Here is a 22,318-nt window from a genome sequence, read left to right as displayed (position 1 = left end):
TAAGGGAGGTCAATGTCAGATTTAATTTCATTAACCACTGAATATGTAAAGGAATATATGACAATATTATGAGTCTGCACAGATGACAACCATGGAAACCAGTTATTACTGAATTTAGAGTACATGTTAAAAAACTGGGCCCCTCTGATAGACCTGTCCAGGTATGCTGAGACAACATGAACAGAGACGTACTGTACATGCAAGATGAGTTAAAAACTGACTGCAATGACTTTCAAGTGAAACAACAGCTTTCTATTTGCGTATAAAACCTCAGGCACTCACTGACACTGACCGGACAATGTCACATTAACGGCTCAGCTGTACTGCATGAGAATGACACGGCACTCTGTGTTAGCAGATGTGACTTCAGTTTTTGGGCGTTTTGGAGGTCCTTATTGATTGTCAAATAAATAGCAATGCATAGCTGCTAACAGGGATATCATATTATTGCACCATGCTCATACTTGTGGTTTCTCTCACTTCTTTAATTAGTGCCTCCTCCTCTCCTCTGGCCATCTGCCTCCTGCCTGTGACCCGTGGTGAGAGGACTCTTCAAACAATTAGTCCATCTGTATTCACAAGCTGTTTTGGTTATTTAAGATGACCACACTTTAGTGTGCAATTCAAAACATCAAGTCACATTGTCACATGAGATTTTAATCAAAGGTAGCGCCAAATATAAATTAAAAACAATATTATCAACACTTTTAGATCTGAGATCATAAATGCAGCTGTAGTTGAACGATAAAAAATTATGATGTGTCAAATGTCACAATGAACTGACACCACTGTAGCATGAAGCTCCAGATATTCTGTTAAAATATCTGTTGAAATGACTCCTCCAGTCAGGAGGCAGTTGCAAGCCCAATTCCCCCCAAAAACTAAAACTAAAACTATTTCATGTATGTCACGTTTGCAAATCCTATTGTTTTTACTAACTACCTGGTTATTGTTTGCATTTACAGTTGGGACATTACATGAGATCGTTTTATTTTAGGGCTTTTTTCTGAGTATTGTTTACTCTTCTTCAGGATTTGGTGCTTTTGCAGAACTCTCACTTTCAGTTTTGGTACACTTGCAATATTTTGACATCTAAGAGGGAGTTCTGCTTTCCATTTTTAGCAACCTCTAACTGGTTACATACCATGCTGTAGGTGTTGGTTGATTGCCACAAAGCACTTGTATTTAATTCTGACTGACTTTGTGTTTGCCAGATGACGATGAAAACTTTAAAAGTTAGATGAAGATGATGACCCTGCAAATGCACTTTCTTCAAACATGTCTCAGTTTTTCCACCTTCAGTCGACTGCAGAAATGCTGTGGCATGGCTCCTTGGGTTAACCACCTTACTTTGCTCTGCTACATCAGGCTGAGGAATTACTTTGTCAGTTAACTACTATAAATCTAGCCATGTTAAATGAACAGTTCTTAACATCTTATTATATATCGTTTCCAATATGCAAAATGCTGAGAATATTACAAAATTTATGCCTTCCTTCTTTCTAATTTCAACAATTTGCAAGCATTTAAACAGGGCCGAGTTGTACCCATTTTTTTTTGACCTGAGTGGTTTTTGTCATTCTGGTCAAAGCACAAAAGCAATGAGGAAATACGACAGATACTATCAAACTCCTCATAAATAAGCTATGAATGTAACCATCTATCAAGTCACTGAACTGCAAGCCACGAGCAATGTTCTGGTTACATTCTGGACATGCTGCAAATCGATTACAGGAGTCACACAGAGAAACAGCCATATAGTCTTACATCCATACATAAAACCAATTTACGATCACCAATTAACCTACCCACCATGACTGAATTATGACAGAACACTGTAAACCCCGCAAGTACAGGGAAAACATGTAAACATGAAACAGAAAAGCCCAAACCAACATACTGAAACACCATACCACCGGGGCAAGAAGATCGGCAGAATTCAGTCATAAGGAACTGCACTCCCCAAATTTTCCAACCACAAGCTAACAGTTAGCTTTACATGCATTTCTTTTTATCAGTTTGTTTTTCCCCCTCACTCTAAACTGCTGTGTTTCGTTTTCTGTATAGTCCACACCCATTTTAACGGGGGAAATGGGTGTGGACGTTCAGTGATGCAATAATAGAAACATGAAATATTAATAGAGTGCAAATTAACTGCAGGGTTTATTTTAGGTAGGTATGTAACTAAGGTGTAACGACTAAGTTACGGCAAAGTACAAAGGAAAAAAGTTTTATCAGTATAAGACACAATAAGAATTTTTCCTGGTGTGGTGTTGGAAGCTCATGATTTTGATCATGCGTTTCCTTCCAGAGAGAAAATATTCTTGACCAAAACTAGTGAACCTCTCTCTTCCTCTAGCTATCCAAGCCTCTTCTGTGTTTTATGAGCACCTTAGAAGTATCTTTGAATACTCAGTCTCATGCTGTGTGTGTATTATGCTAAGGGCTAACAAAGCCTTGCCTTTACTACCACCCATACATCCATCCCACACTCTATGCTTCAACCACAGTATGCTTTCCTTAAGAGTAAACAACTGGCAGCTATTTAAAGCTCACAAACGACACACTCGCATCATGGAAAGTCAGAGCAGGCACCTCGGATGTGCCCCAGCCAGCATTCCAGACCTTGTGGTTCCTTTTAGTTGCTGCTTCACAAGAAGTGAAACATTCCTGCAGTAGGTGGGTACAGATCCAGGACACATGGAGACGAGCTGCAACATATTAACAGTCTGATTCATCTACAGAGAGCACTGAAACCTGTGAACTCCCAAAACACATCACAATGGGCTTTAATGACTCGGGTTATATTTAATCACGCACACAAACTCCAGTAAGATGAGACACCACCTGTAACAATTAGCAGAATCTGTAAATAGTTGCACGAATTACCTGATCAATAGTTTTTGTCACATTCAAGCAAAAACAGCAAAAATTATAAGTGTCCATTCTTCCTCCCTCTCCACCTTTTTTTGCAGCGAGGTGCTCTCAAACATTCCCAGAGAAATGCTGTCCTGGATTTGCCCTGGAGTCTCATACCTCTCACCTGAGCAGAGATCAGGTACCCAACCTACCCTACCTCTAGACTGAGCGCATCAAAGGAAGTTCATTTCGAATTATAACGTGAATATGCTAAATAACAAAGCAAATAAATAATTATCAAGGACCAAACTATTGCTAAAAGACTTAAAACACAATGGCACTTTCATTTTTTCTAATATGTGCTGGTCAATAATATACAAGCGGAGAGAAATCAGTGAGCTCTATATAAACAATATCAGAAAAATGTTCATCAAGAAAGGTTACCATCATTTTTTTGTGAACTGCTAAAGCTGCAAATGTTGTGTTGTAGCAATGCTCCACACATAACGTTCACAAAGGTTTATGTTATCTTGTCTGGTTTTAATTTATTGACCTAAACACACAATTTCTTATTTCTTTGAAATCCCTATAACCTGGTCGTGGTATGGTTATTTAGAAACTGCTTATTTACATCATCATCATTATTATGAAAGTTGTCTGAAGTGTTCTTTGGAGGGGACACATACCTAAAAATAATCAAAGGCCTTTAATATTACAACTACACTAATGAAAACAGTGGTTGGAGACTGCTCCTTTTCCTCTAGTGTTGCCAACTCTTGAAGCACTTTAGACGTTGTTGCTTTGGAAATGATTTCTTTGAAGACATCTTGCTTTAAAAAAGGTCTGCAGGCCAGTTTCCATCTGTAATGGGACTTTTTTGTGTCAAAATGGCAGTAACACAGAGTCAGTGTGCTATCAGTCTTCCACTGAATGGAGCCAAGTTAGCAATTGGATTCAATTGAAGCCTGAAAGCATCTGCAGTCAGTCTAAGTTGGACAATGAAGGTTTGGAGACAGGTTTCCTCCCATCAGGTAACCTATGAAATCACATCAAAGCAGCAGGTCTCCACAACTACTTGCAATCAGTAAAATAAATAAAAAGAATAATTCAATGCACCTTCTTTTCAACAAACAAAAACCCACCTGCAGAACAAACTTCTGATCAATATGTCTCTTTGCAATGCTGGGTTGGAAGTCTGGATTCTCCAAGAAGCGCAGAAGAAACTCATAGACCAGCTGGAATATCAAGAAAAATTCCAATTTAAATAGGAATATGTATTTTGCAGAGGTTGTGACACAAAAGTATAAAATCAGAGCGGTTCAAATCAGAGAGTGAAACACAAGATCCTTACTTGTATGTGAGGCCATGCAGCTTCCAGAGTGGGCTCATCCTCTTCTGGGTCAAAATCCGGATTGTCACTTGGTGGGAGAACCCGGAAAATATTGGTGCAGATCTGCATGGGAAAGGGAGAGATTCATTAACTTAAAACCAAACCAAATGAAAGTCGAGGGTTTAACTTTTAAGGAGTACATGGAATACAATGCAGCAGAAGAACACAACATTATTCACACGTGTTCTTTACTTCTAAGCTTCTGACAGTGCGACCTGGATTTTCTGGCTTCAGCTTTTTATGTCTACAGGTTTTTTTCTCGTCTCCATTTTCCCACAAAGTTTTGTTGTGTTTAACCAACGATGCATTTAGTTCCCTGATACTAGACCTTATTCAAAATCTGTTACTATAATTGGCTTTCACTAATGCTAATTCTCACACCCCGCCTTGTTTTCTTTTATTTATTTATTTTTTTCCAATCGAACATTGTAAAGTAGTGCAAATGATCATCATGTCCTCAAAGTGTGACAAAGCTCTTATTGAGTTTAGGTACAGATATTTTGTATAAATATCAAACAACTGATGCTATCTGGTGAACCAAAATAAACTCTATAGTCCACTGCTGTATGGCCTGATTGGAGAGATGAGATGTTAGTGATAAGATCAGGCCAGCTAAAACAGCAGTAGAGAAAGGTATTCAGGTAGGTTTGTGTATTTTGTTGATTGTTTAACATGATTATTTTTTAACTGAAATATCATGGAATTATTCAATGAAATCCTTAATCTATCAATATAATTAAAAACCAAGTGCAGGTGCTGGCCAACACAGGGAACGTCAATATTTTTGACCACGAAGCCTGTCTCGCTGGTCTGCCCCCTATGCAGGTGCAGGCAAGAGATGAAATGAGAGCTCAGGCTCAGAATAACAGTTAAATATTCCTTCATGGGATCAGAGTTGGAAACCTTGTGAGTTTTATTTCCTCTAGATCAATGCTGTGTGTTAAATCTACACTGCAGGTATGTTTTCATTGAAACCCTAATTTTGCCTCTTTTGCAAAATTTGCCACTTGCACAGACTACCTTGTGAGCTCTACACAGAATGATGCAGAAGTATAAATTAAGCTTTAGTCGTCTTGTCTGCACTGAATAGTGTTTGATTGGAGCTTTTTTTTTGGGGGGGGGGGGGGGGTGCTTTGCTGTAAAGGACAAGGGTATGCTTGGTTATAACGCAAGAGCAAGAAAAAGCTTTGTAGTAAAAATGAATAAAAAGGCAACCGTTTTATCCTCATTTCTTTATTCTCCATACTTGTACTTCTGCTGCCAATACAGGACAGCACCTGCAAAAAGCCGCTGCCAATTCTGCGTGAGTTGCAACCCCTTATTAAAATTCTATAGCAGAGACAATCACCGGTAGACAGGTCACCGTCACCTTGTTATTTTTAGCAAGAGTAAATTTGAGAGTGACACACAGGGCAGCAGGGTGCTGGAAAAGCTACCATTATGTGATTGGATGCACACTGTCACGCTGAAGTGATAAAGACAACATCAAATTAACTATTGGCAGCTGGAAAATCCAACTGACACAAATGGGAAAGGAAGGCCGCAAAGAAATTTAAAACCAGACAGTAGCCCAAATTCTGACAAGCTCAGTAATCCACTGAAAACTTTCTATCCAAATGCAGTTATTACATTTACACAGCAAGTCGGAACATTACTGACATCTTACTAGAACATATAATTAAGGTTTGTTACACAATGCTATCAAATAACCAGATTCTACATGGATTTGAAACTACAATCTATAAGCCTTGCTCTGTTTCTGGGACTCTGTCATAGTCCCAGAAGAACTATAGTAAAGTTACAGCACTTTGAATGGTTGTGAAAACTGCAATTATGCTTACACAAGTTTTCCATTTCATACCTCAAGAGGAATGAAGAGTTGTAATTATGTAGTAATTATTGATCTACAGATTGCAAAAATGAACTGATACTGATGTTTAAAAAGAATTAAAATTCTAATGCTAATTTTTTTACAGTGCACTTCTTCCTCAATAACAACTATATCTGACCTTTTATTTATTTATTTATTTTTAAGTCTTTTTGGCTTTTATAATTTTGCCACCACAAAATTAATGTCACCTTACACATAGACATCGACCCCTGACCGATATCAGACCCATCCAAAGCAGCAGTTCTGCACAAGTGTCTTAAACTAAGATGTGCAAGATGATCCCACCCTGCTTCAATAATGTTGAGGTCCAGGCTCTGGGGAGGCCAAACATTGACTCATAGGGCTCCACTGTGTTTTTCTATCCAGGTATGCTTTTAGTGCACTGGGATCACTGTAATGCCGAGAAATGAAGCCATTGCCAACCAGATGCTTCCCAGATGGTACTGCATGTTGTATCACAGTGACCTCCTCAGTACATTATTGATTATGATTTATTTGGACTCAAGTTTCGACTTACCACTAGATAAGACCAGTTTCTCATGATTTTCAGGCCAGTTCTTGTGCAAATTGAGATACGTCAGCCTTTTGCTTTGCATCTGTGGTAGAAAATTTTTGGGCCTGCCACTTCTTTTGTCCTGTACTCGTCCATTCTCCCAAAAAATTTAAAAGGAAAACCTGCACACCATGCCTATATCTGTCAAGTTTTCTGCCTGATAAACTGCATCATCTTTGGCATTTATCATTGATTCCACCAAATAAATGGCCTGTAATAAAAACAAAATTTGTTTTTGTGATAAGCTGCTAGTAACAAAGTGCCTAAATATATCATTTAAAATTGGTTCTTTGCCAAGTTGTCTGTTGTGTGCAGACACAAAACTTTTTCCTTGAGTTAAGTGCCCTTTTTATGCTTGAATGATTTATATTTAAGTGCTTTAAAAAACAACAACATTCCTCTGAAAATGGTCAGGTACAAGGACTGAAAATGAGTGAATGTCCAAAATAAAAAACTAAAAAGAAAGAAAGCCCAGGGTCCTTGGAAGACAAATACAAAGAACAGAGGTTTTTTTTTTAAAGCACATAGGAAAAAAGTGTTGATTATGTGTAGCAGAGATGTACATTTTCTGTGGTCATATGCCGTTTTGATTCTTGTGAATGCAGATTTTCCTTGTGATCCCTTGAGGAAAGTTATAAGGCAGGAACGCTGAGATGGACAAAATTAACAGTTTCTCTCAGAGTGAAATGATTGCTGCCCAAATTTCCATCTGTCACTGTCAAAAACCTCACTTGATGCATTTTTTATAGGTCAGCGTCTTTGTGGAAAAACATTCACTTTTTATTTCGTGCATGTGAAGCTCCCTTCCGTGACTTGCTCGGCTGTCTCAGAGTTGCCTTTGGTTTTAAAGCCCCTTAAAACATTTCTAAATAAAAAAACACAATGGACATGACCAGATTATAGTCTAAAGCTTCAAGCACATATGCCCAAGAACATGAACAAATGATGATTGCTCTTGCAACAGTACAATCTCTTTCAATTTGATTAATAGCCAAAATGTATACTTTGCATTGTCCATGGAGCAACAGCCTGAATGCCATCTAAATTACTCAACTTGGACAAGCAAACAAAACTCTGGACAGCCAGTAAACTCTCCACCCCACTTCTAAGAGATGAAATATTGTTGTTTATTTGTCAGAAATTTTGTAGCCCAAGACAGTGGCTCAAATACCTATCAGATTACATGTGTCCTGTTTGGTGAAGGGGTATAGGAACAACACTTTTTAAAACAGATTTTATTGAACCTACTTTACGATAAAGAAAGGGCTTAAAAAATGCTGAACATCTTTTATATTGGATTAATGCCGATTTAATCTATGGAGGTTTTTACAGGATTTGTGTCGGCTGAATCTCAGGCCAAGTCTCTCTGACCTTATACAGAGTTGGTGGGAGTGTCCACTGAGCATGGTAACCTTCAATAACAATGCTTAGGTTACTGTGACATACAGATGATCCAGCTTTGATTTCATTACTATTTTAGTCTAATTTCACTATTAGCTGAAAGGAATGTATGACGTTCAATCTGGTGATGCCACAGCCCATCCCCTTCAAGGATGAATGAGCCCTTCAGCTCGCCACTGTTCCTGTACTGTGCTGGTATTTGCCTGTGTGTCCTTCCTGTTTCATTAAAAGAAGTCTGATAGTGTTGTGCAGCTGCTTCTGTGAAGATGAAAACACCACCTGGCAATTGAAACTCCTTTACATTAAGCATCTTGTGCATTCTTTAGCCAAATGCTGACAAAATATTGGTAGCCTGAAAATGTTATACTTCTTCAGTTGGAGATTCAGGTTGATTGTTCTTAGGAACAGTAAGAAACAAAAACATTCACTATCTGCCAGACCCAAAGTATCCAGTGTATTTTGGTTTCTAAGCTAAACAGAAAAAAAAGATTATGTTTCCCTGTTCACTGACTCATAATATGGCCTGTCAAATTTCATAAATCGGGAAAGATGCCCATCACTTGTTCCAAGAGGTAGTAACATGCAAAACCATATTTGGGGTCATTTGCACAGGAACCAGAAATACTCAAATTTAATATACTGGACCTAGCAAGTTTTAGCAAAACCTAGAAAATCTAGGTAATCTGTTTTTAAGCCATCTGGAAAAGAATAACTTACTGTTCAACAACTAGAAGTTAATATAGATATGCTATCCATTCTTTAAGTGAGGACGTGCTTCCAGCTCCTAACTACTCTGGTTTATTAAGGCTGTTGTGTTTTTAACATGTTTTAATGCTCTGTATATTGTTCTATTTAATCTGAACAAGCCCCTAAAAAAAAAAAAAAAAAAAAAAAAAAAAAAAAGGGGGAATGGTCTCTCGGTTTTTATCACCTCATTTTAAAGCTCAGTTTTTAAAACCTTACGAGGTAACGACAGCCCAGCCCATGCAGCAGTATGTTAATGGAAAACCTTGTATTGTGGATGGACTATCTCAGCTGTTCTCCTGACTGAAGTTTGGTCCAGTTACAGCATCCTGCCATGCGATTGCTTTTGTCTCTAACCTTCAGGAAACCATCACGTTAACTTTTATCAAGTGGGGAAAAAAAGTTACCGTTCATCATCTAGCTTCACTGTGTTTATGTTATGCTAACCATAGCTGTGTAGCTAGGCACCACATAGCACATCATTATATACCAACTAGCCCAACTGCAGCAAAACTAAAAAAGTCACTGCTGTTATTTTTTTTTGTCTTCAATTATGTCGGAAGAGAAAGCAGAGCTGTACGTTAGAATTTTTTCAGAAATCTCTCAGTCAGAACATAGTATATCATGTTTGGGTAGAAACTAGTGAACCAACTTCCTGCTAACTTCTAACTCTGTTACATTTCATAAATTCTGTTTTTGTGGATGCCTGGATGTTAAACTTAATTGTTACACCTGGTAGAGCCGCAATGCTGATCATTTTATTAAAGATGAAAGAATTTAGACAGTTTTTAACTCTCAGTGTTGCTGCAGTGTTTGTTTGACTTTGGGACCTGAAGAGGAGTTTGGACCCGGAAACGGCCAAGGACATCAGACTTAAAGACTAGATAAGGAAGAGACTCATTCAGATGGTGGCTTATTGTCACGTCTCCAACCTCATTCTTGCAACGAGCCAATTGGCTTCATTATCTTTGCTGCTCCACTTTTGCACACATAAAGACCACTAAAACACTTCTCCAAAAAATTAAATAAATTAATTAATAAAATTTTTTAAAGCTGAGCTGTTTACAGCCAATGGCAAATACATAAAACTTAGTGATTCTATAGTGACTCCAAATGATTAAACATGGAGGTATACAGCAGCATCCAAAAGTAGCTTTAAATACATACAACACTACATGCATTTCCATCCATTAAAAATCAACACTAAAACCCATTTCAGCCCTCACTGTGTGAATCGAGCCAATACTACCGACTTGTTAGCAGAACTAAGACGAACTGACAAAATGTGACGTTATCCTGAAAGACGCTGTGTTATTTAGTCAAATTCACAAAAGAACACAATGATGGTGGATTAATCTGTAAGAGGAACACTACACAACATATCGCCTCCTACTCAGGTTTTTCCAGCAATCCTGAATAATTAAGTACAGGCACATCACATAACCTTATACCTTCTGCATGATAATTACATGCAACACAGCACATCCAGGTGAGCAATTAACTTTCCCAAGGGGGCACAATTAGGGCCTAACTATAACAGCTACTCTTCTCAGTAGCAGTTTAATATTGACCAGAATTGAGTTCCGCTTGTAGATGTGACCCTCCACAACATCCCTTTTTCTCATGTAGCCTCTTGGGGAAATTCATTTCCACTTATTAAGTACATAAAGATTTACAGCTTCAGGTCTGACCAGATCCGAGGATGCATCACTTGTTTTTAGGTAACTTTCCAGATGCCTGTAAAATATATTATCCTATAGTAGGGTTTCTGCCAGTGTAAATTATAAGGTCCCACTGGACTCTCAAACATGACTTTGATATATTTGCATAATTTAGAAATTCGAACCGCGACAAACGTTACAACCTTCAAGTCAGCAGAGATCTATCTTGTTGCTGTACACATGTAATGTATGTTTTTTTTTATTTAAACATTCAAAAAAGGTAGAAAAAAATAAAGTTAAAAAAAAAACATTTAAGGGACCCAGAAAATATGATATGGCTTAATACCATTGTGTCTATTCAGTAGGGCTGCCACGATTAGTCGACTAGTCACGATTATGTCGCGACTAGTCACGATTATGTCGACTATTAAAATCGTCGACGACTAATTTAATAGTCGACGCATCGTTTGAAGCTTTGTAAGATCACAAAGGACGCAGGAATGAGTAGTAGGATTTAAGAGTGTAATAACGGACTGAAACAGAAGATGGCAGCACTGCATGTACAAGGATGCCAGCTGCCGTTAAACCCCGAAGAAGAAGAAGCTGTGTCCCAGAATTCATAGCGCAGCCCAGCGCAGTTGTCAACAATGGCGGCAGCTAGTTAGTTTTAACTTTACTCTTATTATTCTTTCTGGGTCACAAAATAAACGTTTACCATATTTTCAGGCGAGAATGTAGCTGTGTAAACCTCAAATATCTGCTCAGTTTATCAAGACACCACATATTTTCAAAAGCGCTCCGACGTTTTCGGAGACGTCTGTTACCCACTAGCCCGTTAGCTAGGCGGGGGCAAGGCTAACTAGAGCCGTGAGAACACCGGACTCCCGGCAAATCGTTTTCAAACCCACCGCCGTCTTTCGCTAGTCAGGTTAAGCATATATATAAGTCACTTAGATAACTTAAAAATGTTATTGTTTGGCTTTCTTTAGTATTTTATTTGTTCCTGAGTAAATCGGTTTGGCTGAGATTAAAGTTATAGTTTTTGCACAGCTAAAACTGTCAAGCAGACAGCTGATTATCGGAAGTGTGAGATGCTGGAGAATATACTCCGGTGTCCTGTTATATTTTAGAAAGTAAGGAGTTTATTAAACTTCACCAAAACAATCTGCAAATTTCATTAAAAATTAATAAACTACCATCTTGTCTTTATTTTTAGTTAGCACAAACACTTCAAGCTGTAAGCTAATGATAGTTATATAAGACCAGATGCTGCTGGTGCAATAAGCTGTACGCTGTACGTCCAATGGATGATGATCTGATTAGTCGACTAATCGCAAAAATAATCGGTGACTAGTCGACTATCAAAATAATCGTTTGTGACTAGTCGACTATCAAAATAATCGTTTGTGGCAGCCCTACTATTCAGCTGAAATCTGTCCACTTATGTCTACTTCAATGAGATTAAATATGACAGATGAAGGATGAAACTTGTGCATCTGACTTCCTCATCGGTCCTCTAGCAGAAACACTGATCTGTAGACTATGCCGAAGTTGATAAGATAGATAAATGACCTCTATTAACTTTTCTTGGTTGGAGACAGATCATTGACTGAGCTGAAATCAGATGACAGCCAAATGCCCACAACATTCAAGAGTAATGAACAAGGAATAATCTGAACCACTGGTAGTAAGGCATTTAACATCTCAGAAGAGCCGTAACTTCATTGGCTATTCTTTGTCCTGATTCACACCGTCTATGTAACATATTTCACCACGCAAGGAGCAGGCATGCTTATTTAATTCCCCAAGTCACCACACAATATTGAAAAATAACTACAGTTGGACAAAACAAGACAAAATACTGTAGGAGGATGGCAAATATGGGAGGCGAGTGAGAAATTTTCACGCAGGGGAAAATGAAGCATGTGAAAGTGACGTAGGAGGGAGAAAAAAAAAAAAGAAGCTGTTCTTAAGTGACGGTGCTGCAGCTGAAACCAGCGTAGGCTCGCTGATGATGGGAAGCTGGGTCAGTCTTAGGGTGAGCGCAGTAGCAACCAAACACCTAGCAACACACAGGATGAGAGAGGGGGAGGAGGATGTGGCAAAAGTGCAAGCACTGAATGCAGTGAATGAAAAATGTAGGAGATCAAGGGAATAAAAGGGGAGTTATCTCATTTTCAGCTAAACCTGCAGTCTTTCCATATGACAAACTAATGAAAACTGTCTGACAGAGGTGAAGTAACACTAATTATAGAGCTGTCAGAAAAGGCAAAAACCACCTTTCACTCAGATGAGAAATCTTCCTGTTGTACTCCTGTGATCAAAGCAGTCCTCTCTGCAGCAGAATCACTGCCATCACTTTAAACACTCACCTCTTCATTATCATGTGACGCCAAGCATGGAGTATGCAGGAGAGCTATTATCAAACCAGTTTTCTGATAGTGCCGCTGCTATTTGTCTAACCTCTTTCAGAAGCCTGTCTGTACAGACAGCTGTGAACCAGGCTTACCCTTTAAGCTCAACCCATGTTTCTCTATTATAAGCAGCACTGACAAATGAGATTATAAAGAAATGACAATGCCAGGAGTGTTTAAAGTAACAAACCTGATAACCTGCTGGTGAGGGCAGGTTATCAGGTTGGCAGAGATCCAACCTTGAAAGAAAGCATCCCCCTTTTGTAAGAATTTATCCAATTCAAGGTAACAGTCTCATAGTCCTACAATGGCTTGTTTTTTCATTTATTTATTACATTTTCTGGTCCCTCAACTCTGTCCGGTTCCTAAAGGAGCTGAGCAGAGGTTTGTTCACCTTCTGGGTGGAGCCCAGACTTCCACACTGCAGCCTGACCACCTGTTACTTATCACCCTCATTAATAGCCTACATTTATGGACCTGTTTATGCACCCAGTCTCTGCCCGATTGTCTGTCTGGAAATCACACTTACCTATGTTACTCATGCAAACTTGTCGATTCCCTGCGCTAACTCCTTTGTCTCCCTGCTTCCTTAGGTGAAGTGTGGACCATTTACCAGAATCAGCTACCCATTTTGGTCGAGCTGGTCCACTTCTCACTTCTGCAAGCACCTTTAGCGGGTTCACCTTCTCAACTCACCTGCCTGCTCCGATGTTCTCTGCTCTTGCGGAAGAACAAAGTAGTGGCCTCTCCCTCAGGATTTCTCCCTCAGCTTTTTAATGCTTCTTTTCCACTAGCACCTACTCGTCTCAAATTAACTCAACTCTACTCTTTTTTTTTTTTAGGGTTTTTCATTAAATGGTAGTACCTGGTACATTTTTGTTGCCTATTCGGCCAGGGTTCCAAGGGAGCTGAGTCAAGCTGAAAATGTTAAGTCAAAAGACTGCATACCACTGATTTGGCCAGGGACTGACCTCATTGGATGAGTCATGGGAGCAACTTCTCTACAAGAATCAAACCCGCCACATTTGAAACTCGGCATAAATAATTACGTATTCCTATTTTCAGTTTCTACTATAGAAGTATCTAATGAACAATTGTCTAGGCCATGAGCTAACTACTGTAATTTTTCACATTTGTCATGTGGGAAAAATTTGCATATTGTTGAAACTCAATTTCTTTTTCTCATAGTAAGATTTGTCAGGGATTAAATGCATACTTTAAATGTGTCATTACACTGATAAAAAGCAGAGTTAGACTGGTCTGGCCCAGTTAAAATCAAAGTGGGCTGTATGCCTCAATGTCCTACATTGTTTTGTTGTATTTGTGCTGCATACAAATGAGGTCACGGGAACTTTGGACAGCCTTGCTATAACGACCCCACTGACAATGTAGTTGTACTCAACTGAAATGAAACACTACCGAAGCAGAGTAGAGTTAAGTTAAAATGAGTTCAGGTAACCTGAACCCTCTGCACTCACACTGAATACACCTTGTGAAAAATCATGGGAAATAACTCCTCGAGTCTCCCAGAATACTGGCTCTCTCCTCCTCCGTGGTCTGCCCCAGTTCCCCAGAGTCATCTTAAAGTCATCTCTCAGTTTATATTTAAACCTGTTGATACGCTCTTCTTGACTCGTGCATTTGAGTCTACCATTAACTACTGGTCTACATGGCCCATGACATACAGGGGAGGCTGGGCGCAGCTGTCACTGATTGATTGGTGTCTTACTAACCATGTTTCTACAAACTAAAACGCTAAACAAATTGCATCATTTACTGACATTTATTGACATTTACTGCTATGAAACGGTCATCACTACATTTTGATTTGAGTTGTTGTTGGTTTTTTTGTTTTTTAAATTGCTCTCCCCGCTTTTCATTCAAACACTTTTCACACATCATGATTGAAAAAGTGCAAAAGCATATTTTGCACGCATCGGATCAAAGCATATTTTAATGAGCAGGCAAATAACTAATAACTTGTGTATAATTATAAATTAACCACAACAGCTATTGCTTTTTAATGGCTTAATATGATTTATTATGATGACTCTAGGAGTGAAATTATAACACATTCTTTTGTTTTGTTTTTATTACTTTGAATTAATATGAAGCAATCTCTCATGCCAGGCCGAGGCAGATGGCAAAATAACCATCTAAAAAGCTTTTATTTACCACGAAAGTGTGGATATATGCCATGTGTGCATGCATATGCGTTTAGCTAGTCAACTGTGCCCTCCCTAGAGACATGGAGCAACATGGAGGCAAGACAGGTGGCGCAAAGATGGTGTTAAGCAAGTAGATCACAACTTGCCATTACTGTGAGAGCATTAAAAGTTTAACCACAAAAATCTGAAAGTCAGCGTAATATTTCTCTTTTCATGGTGAGGAAGCTTGACGTTTGTGTGCTGTGCAGTTGTAATCAAGTTTTGCTTTTTTGGCTTCTTTTCCTGTTTTAGTTTCAAAAATAGAACAGAACATAAACTCTATATGTTTAAAGACACATTGGGGTTTGGCAATGCATTTCATATGCAACTGAATTATGATGACAAGAAAGAAAGACACCAAAGGAAAAAGAAAATATGAAAAAGAAAAGAAAAGGGTCACCCAGACAGAACCACAGGTCACTGCACCCCAGCCACCGCAAACCTATGTCTATATTTTTGTTCTAGATCACCCACAACAGCATAAAGAGGAGTGGCCCACAGACCGGCTGTACTTCTGACACTGCCTCCATTTGACAACAGACACTCTCTGCAGGTAGAGAGGCAGTCCATGGACTGCCAATGGACTTCCCACGTGCTACTACCGCTAAACCATTAACTGAGTAATTGCACTGTTAAAAACACCTTAAGAGTTACAAATTTCACATAAATCAAACCCTAAATCAGTAGCTTTAAAGCATGACATGAACTGCTACCCACATTAGTAAGTAGACTCCTCGACTCAGCTGTGCCTGTGCTCACGGGTATCCATCATGATGATCTGCAGTGTGGAGTGAATCACTGCAGCAGTGACTGTTGTGTTTCTAAATGCTGCACATGACTCATTACTGTACTGTGGGAGGAAATCGGGCTGCTCAGGCCACCGGCTGCAACCACAAGTCTATACCATGATAAAACCTAGTATGTCCAGCTCACTATTCTTACCTTTGAATCATACAGTGGGGCAAAAAAGTATTTAGTCAGCCACCGATTGTGCAAGTTCCCCCACTTAAAATGATGACAGAGGTCAGTAATTTGCACCAGAGGTACACTTCAACTGTGAGAGACAGAATGTGAAAAAAAAAAAATCCATGAATCCACATGGTAGGATTTGTAAAGAATTTATTCGTAAATTAGGGTGGAAAATAAGTATTTGGTCACCTCAAACAAGGAAAATCTCTGGCTCTCACAGACCTGTAACGTCTTCTGTAAGAAGCTTTTCTGTCCCCCACTCGTTACCTGTATGAATGGCACCTGTTTGAACTCATCATCTGTATAAAAGACACCTGTCCACAGCCTCAAACAGTCAGACTCCAAACTCCGCCATGGCCAAGACCAAAGAGCTTTCGAAGGACACCAGGAAAAGTATTGTAGACCTGCACCAGACTGGGAAGAGTGAATCTACAATAGGCAAGCAGCTTGGTGTGAAAAAATCAACTGTGGGAGCAATCATCAGAAAATGGAAGACATACAAGACCACTGATAATCTCCCTCGATCTGGGGCTCCACGCAAGATCTCATCCCGTGGGGTCAAAATGATCATGAGAACGGTGAGCAAAGATCCCAGAACCACACGGGGGGACCTGGTGAATGACCTGCAGAGAGCTGGGACCAAAGTAACAAAGGTCACCATCAGTAACACACTACAACGGCAGGGAATCAAATCCCGCAGTGCCAGACGTGTTCCGCTGCTGAAGCCAGTGCATGTCCAGGCCCGTCTGAAGTTTGCCAGAGAGCACATGGATGATACAGCAGAGGATTGGGAGAATGTCATGTGGTCAGATGAAACCAAAGTAGAACTTTTTGGTATAAACTCATCTCGTCGTGTTTGGAGGAAGAAAAATACTGAGTTGCATCCCAAGAACACCATACCTACTGTGAAGCATGGGGGTGGAAACATCATGCTATGGGGCTGTTTTTCTGCCAAGGGGACAGGACGACTGATCCGTGTTAAGGACAGAATGAATGGGGCCATGTATCGTGAGATTTTGAGCCAAAACCTCCTTCCATCAGTGAGAACTTTGAAGATGAAACGAGGCTGGGTCTTCCAACATGACAATGATCCAATACACACCGCCCGGCCAACAAAGGAGTGGCTCCGTAAGAAGCATTTGAAAGTCCTGGAGTGGCCTAGCCAGTCTCCAGACCTCAACCCCATAGAAAATCTGTGGCGGGAGTTGAAAGTCCGTGTTGCTCGGCGACAGCCCCAAAACATCACTGCTCTCGAGAAGATCTGCATGGAGGAATGGGCCAAAATACCAGCTACTGTGTGTGCAAACCTGGTAAAGACCTATAGTAAACGTTTGACCTCTGTTATTGCCAACAAAGGTTATGTTACAAAGTATTGAGTTGTATTTTTGTTATTGACCAAATACTTATTTTCCACCCTGATTTACGAATAACTTCTTTACAAATCCTACCATGTGGATTCATGGATTTTTTTGTCACATTCTGTCTCTCACAGTTGAAGTGTACCTCTGGTGCAAATTACTGACCTCTGTCATCATTTTAGGTGGGGGAACTTGCACAATCGGTGGCTGACTAAATACTTTTTTGCCCCACTGTATGATATTTTGAGTATTACTCTCTTATCTTTGCATGCTCCAAGTGCTGGCTCACAGGGGGTCGTGTGATTGTTCTAGTTTCTTCTAATATAGTAAGGTCTTTACAATAAAATATTAAGCACCTTGAGCTGACTGTTGGTATGTAGTGGGGCAATAAATAAAACTGAATTAAACTGAATCTCTGAGAGCAGTCACACCAGACAAGGAACAGAAGCACATATCTTATCTTAAACCCAGAGTGAAAACTAGCACATTCCAAAGAATGTTTTCATCTTCCATGACTACCAAAAAATACCTTCAGCAAGTTGGATTTAGTCTAGTGAAACTGCGCAAACTTTTGTTTTAAAATCAACTGCCCCAAAATAACAGCAACATGCTGAGACTTATGTTAGGTAGGTGATAAAGGAGCTTTGCCCTATCTAGTATATTCACACCAATCGTGACTATGTGCATAGTTTCCTCCCTGAGGACCATCTAGAACCCGGGGAGGGAACAAAACAAAAAAACAAAAAACAAACAAACTATACCATACTTACACATTTAGCAATTCATGCTGCAATTTAAATGATGCAACAAAGTTCCTGACTGCGGAAATGCAAATGTGCAAAATTAAACCCTAAAATGAGAAACACTTCTACCCTTAAAGTAAATAAAATCTGAATTCTTAAAAAACAAAGAAATGTATGGGCTGTATTCAAACATTAAGTGTTATACAGCTACCTTTTCTGTGGTTCATCACAGAAGAGGTTTGTTTATACACAGTGAGAAGTGCCGGAAGGGTTGAATGTTTGCTTTGAGGAAATCAGGGGCTGGGCTGAGACAACCCACAGGCCAGTTCTAGTCCTCGAGCCGTATTTTTCCCATATGTGTTCTACTTTAACAAACACTGCTCAACTTGTATTCAGAGGAAGGTGAAAGAGCCTGAGAGCAGGGAAGAGGAAAGGGCAGAGAGAAAGAAAACTTTAAATAAATCAAATAATATTGTGCTCTTTCTGTGTTTACAATATGGCCTTTGTGCTTAAAATGGAAAAGGGTTTTGCATGAGGACAGGAGCATGCACCTCGTGCGTTGCTGGCACGCCTGTCTAGACACAAGATCAGCCTTCATTTTTAATCCTGCTCAAGTGTACAGGATGTTACACCGGGACACAGATGAGCCATCTATTCTATTAAATAATTAGCAGGTGGGGATTAATTGCGGCTGTTGTTTAGGGAATTGCATGAGGTTGTTTGAAATGCATATGTGCAACCTCACCATGTTCGTGATCTCCGGGTATGCTGGCTCCACCAGAACGCCCCTGTTGGTCGAAACGTAATCCACAAGCTCGTTAAGTGTGGCCCTCTTGATCTCCTTGCTTTTCAGGTCAGTGACTGAGTCCAGGAAGTCAAAGAGCATGCAGCACTGTTGGAGTTTCTGGGTGAACAGTTCTTGCTGCTCTGTGGACGGGGCATCTGAAATCACACAAAAGGAGGAAATACATTGATTCACTGCTGATATAGTCTACAAAGCTTTATTTTATTCCCCATTGAAACAAGTTATAGATAAGAGTCAATTTGGGATAATGATGTAAATGGTGTGAGTTGTTTGTGTGACAGGACATCTGCTTAGGCTGATTTTTGTTCTCGGCAATTCAAAACAATACAGTATGAGTAGTACACAGCTTCTCTGCTGATCAGACGGACAATACAACAAATGTATTTGCCATGCAGAGGCAACCTAGTCATCATTATCAGATATCCCTAACTCAGCTCTGACTGTGTGAACAAAAGCTCCACCCACATGAGGCAGTGGATGAGCTGACAAAGGCCATGTATCAGATCAATTTCAAAATAATCTTTATTTAAGTCATGCAAAGCTCTAGTAGAGTCCATGTGAGCAGTACCAGAATAAAACAGATCTACATCCTCCATGTGTATAAATATTCAATATATATGTTGCACTGATTTATTGATCACCAGAAAACTTTTGTAAATCGATTAACTTTAAGCCATATTTTTATGCAACTACTGCAACCTATGCTGACACCAGAAATCCTGAAATGAAGAGGGTTCTTATTATGTGATTCATACAGTGGCCATGAGAAGTCAAACTGACTGCAATTTAACAAAACACAGACAAATAGAAAGAAAAAAAAGAAGAAAAGAAGACCCCCCCCAAAAAAAAAAACTAAGAAAGGAAGAAAGAAAATAAGAATTTGGGCTGTGCGATATGACCAAAATCTCCCAACATAAGACATCTATTGTCCCGATAACGATATAAATCACAAAAATGTAAGATTTTCTGTAAATTCTGTGAATCTCGGGCAGCTCGACTTGCGTGAAGTGTTTCCAGCTGGGCGTCGTGTACCTGGAGTAGAGTGTTTTAACCGATGCATGAAACAATACATTTTTAGACATAAGTTGTAATGGCCGCAGTTTTCTTTGTGAGTATTTATTACACAGCGTGCTGCGGGGAAAAGTCTCAACAGGATCTTGAGCTTTATTCTGAAAGGTTTATGTGGAAAATAAATATAAGAGAAAGAGAGAACTTTAAGAAATTAATATAGCCACTACAGTGACCATTAAAACGGTGAAAAAATATTGGCGTAAAGTTTATTTTTGCTGCACTTCTAATGTGTTTCATTCAATTTCTATTGTGTTTTGTGTGCTCTTATAGAGCTTTTCCATTTGCTGTTATGTTGCTAAGTTGCAGTGCATATGCCCTCAGGGCCACTGTAATATCTTATCATATTTGATAGACAGAACAGTTGAAATAATAAATTACCAAATCATTAAAACTATAAAATTGCAGCCTTAAAACACGCAAACACATTTGTGGTCTCTCAGTCTGTTGCTACAGAATCTTTTAAACAGAATGAGCAGCCAGGGTGAGAGACTGTGTTATTGAGTGATATTACATAACTGAACAGGCAATACCCCCATGAAATGGTGAGACATGTGGAGATCTCACAGTGAGGCAGAGCCAAAAAATTCACAATGACTTTGACACGTAGTGAAAATTTTCCAGCAGCGTTGACGAGGTACTTATACAACTGAACTCTGCTGGCCAGACCACTGGCTGCTGTTCAGAGTGAATTCAATATGGAAGTGTAACTGTACCAATGCTTACTTGTTAATAACGACTTTGCCTTAATGCCAATTTTCCAAAGTATCAGATCGCAAAGGATTCCATACAGAAAGGGCAGACAGAATACCAAACTGGAACAAGAAAGGTAAAAGGGCCATGATGCCCCCTGCAGCCTAAATGTGCTGTGGTTAAAATGACCCATGGATAGCTCCCATTTCCTCCCAGTGAATGGTAGACATGTGTGAGCCTGGGTGCCATCACACTGGGCAGTCATGCAAGATGTAAACACACAGTATTATCTAGGGAGTGAGGAGCACAGAGTTAAGCCTCCAAGAACGAGCAATACAGCTTATGTACAAAATAAATACGGTAAAGTACGTTTCTCAGTTTCCCCACTGCAAATATTTTATTTGTCAAGTAATGACGCGTGGGGCTATTGTGCTGATATACAACAGCAGTTACCCGATGCTCCTAAGACTTAGGAAGTAAATGATACAGTACTTTCAAGAACAAAATAAAGAGTTTGCATGTCAGCTGAGTCAAAGTAATCTGGCCTGACTTAAATGACGTATGCACCACTTTATACAGAGGTGTCTGGATGTTAACCTGGAAGTAAAGACAGCTGATGACTAGAAGTGATAGCAACTTGTACAGATATGGTGTTCAGTGGTCACTAAGCCTCAAAGTACCAAACATTTTTGCTTTTTTGTTCCTTTTTGTTTGTGTACATCCACCAACAGAAAAAGAAACACTCATAGGGAAGCAACAGACTGATACTGAGGACCACTGCATTTGAGGCCAGCCAGCAAGACAACCTGCAGTGAAAATATGAGATTGGAATAATCAGGGCTAACTGGTTCCCAGCAACTGTCATTTCAGCTTAAAAGGATAGTAAATCATTGTCTTGGAGGGATTAAAAAGAAAGAAATAATGGAAGGAAGGAAGGAAGGAAGGAAGGAAGGAAGGAAGAACACTAGACTCTGGACTAGTGCAGACCTTTAAAGCAACTTAAAAATTATATTCACTGGGGTTCAGGCAGTTTATCTTGGATTAACAGTGTGTGTGTGTGTGTGTGTGTGTGTGTGTGTGTGTGTGTGTGTGTGTGTGTTATCATTCAACTTGTTTCTATTGTTAATGATCACAGGGTTTGTGGGCTGTGACGTTTTATTTCCCCCAACCAAACTGGAACATCCCAAACAAGTTTAAGAACCAGTGGGTTGAGGTTAGGTGACTGACTTCATTGTTTTTAAACTGCTTTTGGGGGTCAGTGCTTATTATTCTGAAGCAGCACACAATCATTTTTAGAGCATTTCACTGAATCTGAGCAGAAAGTACAGCTATCATCAATAAACACCAGTCACCAAGTTCCACTGGCAGCTATAATCCCTCCGGCATCACACTGCCTCCACCATGTTTCACAGATGATGGGATATGCATGGGATAATGAGCCCTTGCCTTCCTTCTCTATACGTAGAGCTGGGCGATAGAACGATAACGATATGTATCGCGATATAACTTTTACTCGATAGAGAAATTAAGCTATCGCGATAGACCTCGCCGCTCTTGTCCTC

At 39.6% G+C, this 22,318-nt stretch overlaps 1 protein-coding gene across 1 annotated transcript in view; it reads right to left on the bottom strand.

The window, feature by feature from the left end:
* ppp2r5a (protein phosphatase 2, regulatory subunit B', alpha isoform) overlaps nt 1–22,318 on the bottom strand; it is a 58,269-nt gene that overhangs the window by 13,031 nt on the left and 22,920 nt on the right. Inside the window, exons 2-4 of the mRNA XM_005731085.2 lie at nt 18,936–19,132; nt 4,211–4,312; nt 4,002–4,094 (exon numbers count right to left, since the gene is read on the bottom strand). Of these exons, the coding sequence (XP_005731142.1) occupies nt 4,002–4,094; nt 4,211–4,312; nt 18,936–19,132 (392 nt within the window). The remainder of the gene's footprint in view (nt 1–4,001; nt 4,095–4,210; nt 4,313–18,935; nt 19,133–22,318) is intronic.

Source organism: Pundamilia nyererei, unplaced genomic scaffold (genome assembly GCF_000239375.1).
Source record: "Pundamilia nyererei isolate P.nyererei 1_Seehausen unplaced genomic scaffold, PunNye1.0 scaffold00041, whole genome shotgun sequence".
NCBI classification, from domain to species: Eukaryota; Metazoa; Chordata; class Actinopteri; order Cichliformes; family Cichlidae; genus Pundamilia; species Pundamilia nyererei.
The sequence above is the reverse complement of the archived record's forward strand: the minus strand, read 5'-3'. Positions and strand labels throughout refer to the sequence as shown.